Source organism: Hordeum vulgare, chromosome 2H (genome assembly GCF_904849725.1).
Source record: "Hordeum vulgare subsp. vulgare chromosome 2H, MorexV3_pseudomolecules_assembly, whole genome shotgun sequence".
In the NCBI taxonomy this organism is placed as follows: domain Eukaryota; kingdom Viridiplantae; phylum Streptophyta; class Magnoliopsida; order Poales; family Poaceae; genus Hordeum; species Hordeum vulgare.
The window spans coordinates 628,762,328-628,770,370 of NC_058519.1; the positions used below are offsets into that span (position 1 = coordinate 628,762,328).

At 50.2% G+C, this 8,043-nt stretch overlaps 1 protein-coding gene across 1 annotated transcript; it reads left to right on the forward strand.

Moving 5' to 3' along the window:
* The first annotated feature begins 2,934 nt into the window (after positions 1-2,934).
* On the forward strand, positions 2,935-5,000 carry LOC123430978 (F-box/kelch-repeat protein At1g30090-like). The gene is made up of 2 exons (XM_045114801.1): positions 2,935-3,150; positions 3,444-5,000. Exon 2 carries the CDS (start codon positions 3,560-3,562, stop codon positions 4,766-4,768), a length of 1,209 nt encoding a protein of 402 aa, XP_044970736.1. The 5' UTR covers positions 2,935-3,150; positions 3,444-3,559; the 3' UTR covers positions 4,769-5,000.
* The last annotated feature ends 3,043 nt before the right edge of the window (positions 5,001-8,043 follow it).

Sequence of the window (8,043 nt, forward strand, 5' to 3'; positions counted from 1 at the left end):
GCAACTCGTCCATGTCAACGGTTGTAGCAAAAAAACAATACGGTTGCAACCAAAAAAATGACTGATGTAGCAAATTTGTATAATGGTTGCAGTATTTTCCATCATGGTTGCAACTCGCCCATGTCAACGGTTGTAGCAAAAAAAACACGGTTGCAACAAAAAAGAATGACTGATGTAGCAAATTTGTATAATGGTTGCAGCATTTTTTCATCATGGTTGCAACTCCGGCTACAAACTCCGGCGAAGTTTGGTTGCAACTCTCATGGATGTGGTTGTAACTTATTTTATCAACGGTTGAAGTTTTTTTTATGCCGTTTGAAGCTTTTTACACACCGCTTGTAGCTTTTTTTTAATAGATGCATACATACAGATCCGTCCATGACAGGAGGCAGCCATATCATCTCCCCTGTGGCTCGGCCCGAGCACCGGCGATGGTGGTTTTGTAGCAGCGCCAGTGAAGGATACGAGGGCGTGCGGCGGTGCCTGCGGGGGAGGGGGCGACGACGGCCTGCGCAAAGGAAACGCTAACGAAGGTACGAGGGCGTGCGGCGGCGCCTGCGCGGGGGAGGGGGCGACGGCGGCCTGCACAGAGGAGAAGCACGCGACGGCGGCGCCTGCGCGGGGGAGGGGCGACGACGACCTGCGCAGAGGGGAAGAACACGACGATGGCGCCTGCGCGGGGGGAGGGGACGACGGCGACCTGCGCAGAGGGGACGCGCGCGATCCGCCCGGATCGGACGAATACGGTGCGTTCGGCCGAAACGGTTCGGCCGACGTGACGTGTATAAACGTTTCCCTATATATATAGCTTGTGCAAGCAATCCCTGTTTCTTCAGTTTGTGCTATACCTTGCATCTCTATATCTTTGAACTTGCTATCGAGTAAATTCGTCATCTGGAGGAGAGCAAAAATCACACTTCACACAACACCAAAATGCATGGAGGGAGTCAGAACCTAAAATCTCGGACACATAAATATGGACCGAGAAAACTAGAAAACAAAACAGCTTTGGTTCGATCATACATAGGCTGGAGCATTTCAACAAAATAATCTCATCTACTATAAATTTGTGCAACCCTACAGATCCGTAAGTACCGGCCTAAGGGCAACTCCAACGAAGCGACCCAAACGGACATAAATTTTATCTGAATTTTGTCCGTTTGGGTCATCCGTCCGCCTAGCGGACAAGATGCGGACACAGACGGCCGGTGGACGAACCCAACCCACCCGTCCCGTATAGAAGAAAAAAAGAACAACGCACCCGCTCCCCACGACCTACTTCCCTACCTCCCCCGATCCCATCTGCCCACTCCTACGAACTGCATCACGCCGTCACTATCGCCTCCCTCCCTGGCTCGCAACGCCTCCCTCCCTAGCCCGGCCATCTACGTCTTCTCTCGCCGCGCGAGATTCCGCAGCCGTCGCGCGAGATCCCGTCACCTCCACCGCCGCCATGCATGACCCGTCCGTCGCTGCCCCACCACCGCACGTCGCCGCCCCGGCCCTACCCTTCATGTTGCTCAGTTCAATTTCGTTTCCTTTTGTCGGTTTCGCGTCGAGATGGGCAACATCAGCAGCCGCGGCGGGTCGCCGACCTTTTCCACCGGCAGCGGCCTTGGGGAGGGGCAGACCGCTAATAGGTGGGACCAGGGCGGACACGAGAGGGGAGGAGCGGACGACGGGAGCGCCCAGTTTTGTCCGCCGCGGACCCATTTATTGTCCAATTTTGTGCATAGTTTGGGTCAGGATGGACAACAAGTGGATAGCAGACGGACACGCGCGTCCGTTTAGGTCATCCCGTTGGATCATTTGTGTCCGAATGACTTAAACGGATAAAATGGATCGCTGTGTTGGGGTTGCTCTAATCAGAATACATTTAAGCATCTTTTTGAAGCAGTTTAAAATGAAGTGCTCTGTTGCCCCATGTTCTGGAAATCCGTTTTATGCCAGGGCGGGGTAGTTACACCAGGTTGTAGGATGCATTTTCTGTAAAGCCTCGAGTTCAGATATCTGGCTCCCCTCCGTCCGAAAATACTTATCATAGGAATGGATGTATGTAGATGTATTTTAGTTCTAGATACATCTATTTTTATCTATTTGTATCACAAGTAATTCGAGACGGAGGGTATATTTCTTGCATGGTCCCTATCTCCTTGTTGACCAGCTGTAATTTGTGCTCCGGTAAACCGTGGCAGTAATTCTAACTGTCCTAAGGCAGTGAAATTATTTGTCTTTGTCTAACCATATTTATTTTCGTCTCATCTCTGAAAGGCACAGTTTCCTCCAATCAAAGCGGGGTTAGTTGGATGGTGATTGATTTGTTTGGCTCACCAACCCCCCTCACCAAACACTCCAAGAGGGAAAAAGAAACTGATTCTAGCTAGGTGCAACATCTATCTACTACTGTACGCAATATGTATTCGAGGAAAGGGGATGTGCTTTCTTTGGTAGTATCTTCTTCCCCTCATCATGGATGATGGGCTGATGGCTACTTGTAGTTGTAGCGGGCACCAACTAGGGTTTTCAGTCGGAGCCCCTCACTCTCATCGGAGTAAAACAAAGATAATTGCATCATCAAACATGTTGCATAATGGGAGAATATACACATTAAAACAAAATAAGGATAGGTTTTTATGTATTTCCTTTGTACTCAACTAAAATGTGAAGTACTACGAGTATACTCTTTCCGTTCCTAAATGTAAGTCTTTTTAAACGTTTCACTAGATGACTACATATAAATTTATATATACATATTTTAAAGTATATAAATTTACTTATTTTGTTTTTTATGTAGTCTTCTAGCAAAATCTATAAAGAGACTTATATGTAGGAACGGAGGAGGAAGTATATACCAAGAAAAAGAAGAGGAGGTAGGTCCAACAGATGGTGGGACCCAGCCACCGAACAAAGTGTTGAAACTGCACAAGATGAGGAAAGGTTCAGCTCAGCCGCTTTGCTGACCCTCTGTTTTGTTTTTGGGTGGCTAAAAGGAGCAGGCAGTATCAGCTAGTAGTAGGAAGCAAGATAGCAGGGAGATTTTTGCCTCTCCTCCTCCTGCAGACGTCTCCTCATTGAAGATTCCTTCAACACACTACCAGGCTCTCTCTCCTTGCAGCAGGCATCGGTTGTATCGATCGGCAAGCAATCCAGGTCAGTGCCTTGATTATTTTCGTGTGTAAGCATCGTCGTGATTCACATGTTCTTCCAAGAATTGGAACTCAGATACGTACTGGGTTCTTCATTCTTGGTGTCCATTTGGCTGAGACTCACTACGAATTGGTTGGGGCGCGGGTTAATTAAGATGAACTAGGGTTTGGCTAGTTCCATGGGCAACTCTGATTTTGTATTCCTAGTTCTTTTGGGTGGCAATTAGTTCTTCTGTATCACTGTATGTACTAGCATCAACTGTCAAGTGACTGGTTAATTTTCTTTATACGCACCAGGTCGGCAGGTTTCTTTGTCCGGAAAAAATTGGGGATTTTTTCCTTGTGCAGTCAGTGTTCTGTTCTCCCTTTCTCCTCTCCTCGCCATAACAGAACGGAGAAGATTGGAGACGGGCATGCGCCGGGTTCGAGTGTCGTCCCACCAATCTCCAGTCCAGAAGCTGGGAGATTCGCACATGAAGCTGACGCCCAAGTTCCGGCTTGCCGCCACGGCCTCACCGTCCTCTGAACCGGAGCAACCTCCATGGGAGACGCCCCTCATGCCCGGCCTCCCGGACGACGCCGCGCTCAACTGCCTCCTCCGGCTGCCCGTGGAGGCCCACGACGCCTGCAGGCTCGTGTGCCGCCGGTGGCGCCACCTCCTGGCCGACAAGGCGCGCTTCTTCACGCAGCGGAAGGCGATGGGCCTCCGGTCGCCGTGGCTCTTCACCCTCGCGTTCCACCGCTGCACCGGCAAGATACAGTGGAAGGTGCTGGACCTCGACTGCCTCACCTGGCACACCATCCCCAGCATGCCGTGCCGGGACCGGGCCTGCCCCCGCGGCTTCGGCTGCATCGCCATCCCCGGCGACGGCGCCCTGCTCGTCTGCGGCGGGCTGGTCTCCGACATGGACTGCCCGCTGCACCTCGTGCTCAGGTACGACGTTTACAAGAACCGCTGGACCGTCATGACCCGGATGCTCTCGGCGCGGTCCTTCTTCGCCGGCGGCGTCATCGACGGCCGGGTGTACGTCGCCGGGGGCTACAGCACGGACCAGTTCGAGCTCAACTCAGCGGAGGTTCTTGATCCGGTCAAGGGCGTCTGGCAGCCCGTTGCCAGCATGGGCACCAACATGGCTTCCTCGGACTCCGCCGTCATCGGCGGCAGGCTTTATGTCACCGAAGGCTGCGCATGGCCGTTCTTCTCCTCGCCGAGAGGGCAGGTGTACGACCCAAAGATCGACCGCTGGGAGGCGATGCCGGTTGGGATGCGCGAAGGGTGGACAGGGCTGAGCGTGGTCATCGACGGACGCTTGTTCGTCATCTCAGAGTACGAGAGGATGAAGGTCAAGGTCTACGATCCAGAGATGGATTCCTGGGATCCTGTCAACGGGCCTCCCATGCCCGAGCGGATCATGAAGCCCTTGTCTGTGAGTTGCCTGGACAGTAAGATCGTCGTCGTTGGCCGAGGTCTCCATGTAGTGATCGGCCATATCAAGAAGCAATCAGCTGGCAACGCCGGTGGCAGCAGTTCTTGTAACTACTTGATTCGTTGGCAAGATGTGGAGGTTCCCAGGGCGTTCAGCGATCTGACACCTTCAAGTAGTCAGATTTTACATGCTTGATGACTATATATGCATCTAAAATAAGAGACAGCTCTGGTGATCTGCAAAGCAACCACAGCTGATCAAACTGTTTGCCCAACACCCCAACTATGTCATTTAAACGAACAACCATCGATTGATGTTTCTGTATATTGTTTTTTATTAGACTCTTTCCTGCCATCTTCTATAATTTGCAAATGATGTATCAGTAAAGAAATACAGTAGTAATTCTGAGAATGTACTGTTGTTGTAAGTAGATGTTTCTGGGGGCTCAACTAAACTAGCAAACTGTTGCATTGCACCTCTTAAGCATCTCCGACTGCCTCGTGCAACTGCCCCGCGTCAAAAACAGTTTGACGCGCTGCAAGCGCCAGCTCCAGCGGCCGCCTAAAAAATAGTGCACGCGAACCGCTAAATTACAACACGCGCGAGCAGCCGACGCTTGCAATATGTTCATTTTTAACATTTTAGTGGTATTTTAAACATTAAAACAAGACATAGCATATAAATCACCCAACCAAGTTCATCAAGACATCAAAGTTCAAATCATGCCACATTACATCATCATCCATCCAAGTTGAAAATCACCCAACCAAGTCCATGATATAGAAGTTCACACAAACAAATGGCACATCAACAATCATGCCGTATCCTCATCTTCGTCCTCCTCTTCCTCCGATTCTTCTTCCTCATCCGAAGACGTTTCTTCCTTCTCTTCTTCATCGTCGCGCGCCGCATCATCATGGAGAGTTCGGAAGGTGTTGACAAGATCTTCAACGGCATCATGCGAAGGTGTGTGAGGCACACCGAAAGACATGTGTCCACCCATGTCACCCGAAGGTGCTCCCATGCCTCCCATGAGAGACGCAAAACTCATGCTCCGAATGTTGGGGAACGTCGCAAGGGAAACAAAAAATTTCCTACGCGCACGAAGACCTATCATGGAGATGTCCATCTACGAGAGGGGATGAGTGATCTACGTACCCTTGTAGACCGTACAGCAGAAGCGTTAGAGAACGCGGTTGATGTAGTGGAATGTCCTCACGTCCCTCGATCCGTCCCGCGAACAATCCCGCGATCAGTCCCACGATCTAGTACCGAACGGACGGCACCTCCGCGTTCAGCACACGTACAGCTCGACGATGATCTCGGCCTTCTTGATCCAGCAAGAGAGACGGAGAGGTAGAAGAGTTCTCCGGCAGCGTGACGGCGCTCCGGAGGTTGGTGATGACCTCGTCTCAGCAGGGCTCCGCCCGAGCTATGCAGAAACGCGATCTAGAGGAAAAACCGTGGAGGTATGTGGTCGGGCTGCCGTGGAAAAGTCGTCTCAAATCAGCCCTAAAACCTCCGTATATATAGGTGGGAGGGAGGGGGCCTTGCCTTGGGGCTCAAGGAGCCCCAAGGGGGTCGGCCGAGTCCAAGGGGGAGGACTCTCCCCCCCCCCCCCCAAACCGAGTTGGACTAGGTTTGGTGGGAGGGAGTCCCCCTTCCTTCCCACCTCCTCCTTTTTTTTTCTTTCTCTCTTGATTTTCTTCTCCTTGGCGCATAGGGCACTTGTGGGCTGTCCCACCAGCCCACTAAGGGCTGGTGTGTCTCCCCCAAGGCCTATGGGCTTCCCCGGGGTGGGTTGCCCCCCCGGTGAACTCCCGGAACCCATTCGTCATTCCCGGTACATTCCCGGTAACTCCGAAAACCTTCCGGTAATCAAATGAGGTCATCCTATATATCAATCTTCGTTTCCGGACCATTCCGGAAACCCTCGTGACGTCCGTGATCTCATCCAGGACTCCGAACAACATTCGGTAACCAACCATATAACTCAAATACGCATAAAACAACGTCGAACCTTAAGTGTGCAGACCCTGCGGGTTCGAGAACTATGTAGACATGACCCGAGAGACTCCTCGGTCAATATCCAATGGCGGGACCTGGATGCCCATATTGGATCCTACATATTCTACGAAGATCTTATCGTTTGAACCTCAGTGCCAAGGATTCGTATAATCCCGTATGTCATTCCCTTTGTCCTTCGGTATGTTACTTGCCCGAGATTCGATCGTCAGTATCCGCATACCTATTTCAATCTCGTTTACCGGCAAGTCACTTTACTCGTTCCGTAATACAAGATCCCGCAACTTACACTAAGTTACATTGCTTGCAAGGCTTGTGTGCGATGTTGTATTACCGAGTGGGCCCCGAGATACCTCTCCGTCACACGGAGTGACAAATCCCAGTCTTGATCCATACTAACTCAACTAACACCTTCGGAAATACCTGTAGAGCATCTTTATAGTCACCCAGTTATGTTGCGACGTTTGATACACACAAAGCATTCCTCCGGTGTCAGTGAGTTATATGATCTCATGGTCATAGGAATAAATACTTGACACGCAGAAAACAGTAGCAACAAAATGACACGATCAATATGCCACGTCTATTAGTTTGGGTCTAGTCCATCACGTGATTCTCCCAATGACGTGATCCAGTTATCAAGCAACAACACCTTGTTCATAATCAGAAGACACTGACTATCATCGATCAACTGGCTAGCCAACTAGAGGCATGCTAGGGACGGTGTTTTGTCTATGTATCCACACATGTAAATGAGTCTTCATTCAATACAATTATAGCATGGATAATAAACTATTATCTTGATACAGAAATTATAATAATAACTATATTTATTAATGCCTCTAGGGCATAATTCCAACAGTCTCCCACTTGCACTAGAGTCAATAATCTAGCCCTCACATCACCATGTGAATTACATTGTAATAAATCTAACACCCATACAGTTCTGGTGTCGATCATGTTTTGGCCGTGGAAGAGGTTTAGTCAGCGGGTCTGCTACATTCAGATCCGTGTGCACTTTGCATATATTTATGTCCTCTTCCTCGACGTAGTCGCGGATGAGGTTGAAGCGTCGTTTGATGTGTCTGGTCTTCTTGTGAAACTGTGGTTCCTTTGCTAAGGCAATGGCACCAGTGTTGTCACAGAACAAGGTTATTGGATTCAGTGCGCTTGGCACCACTCCAAGATCCGTCATGAACTGCTTCATCCAGACACCCTCCTTAGCCGCCTCCGAGGCAGCCATGTACTCCGCTTCACATGTAGAATCTGCTACGACGCTTTGCTTGGAACTGCACCAGCTTACTGCACCCCCATTAAGAATAAATACGTATCCGGTTTGCGACTTAGAGTCGTCCGGATCTGTGTCAAAGCTTGCATCGACGTAACCTTTTACGGCGAGCTCTTCGTCACCTCCATACACGAGAAACATCTCCTTAGTCCTTTTC

What these genes read in the sequence shown, in the direction of transcription:
- LOC123430978 (XM_045114801.1), top strand. Translation starts at nt 3,560, where the DNA reads ATGCGCCGGGTTCGAGTGTCGTCCCACCAATCTCCAGTCCAGAAGCTG.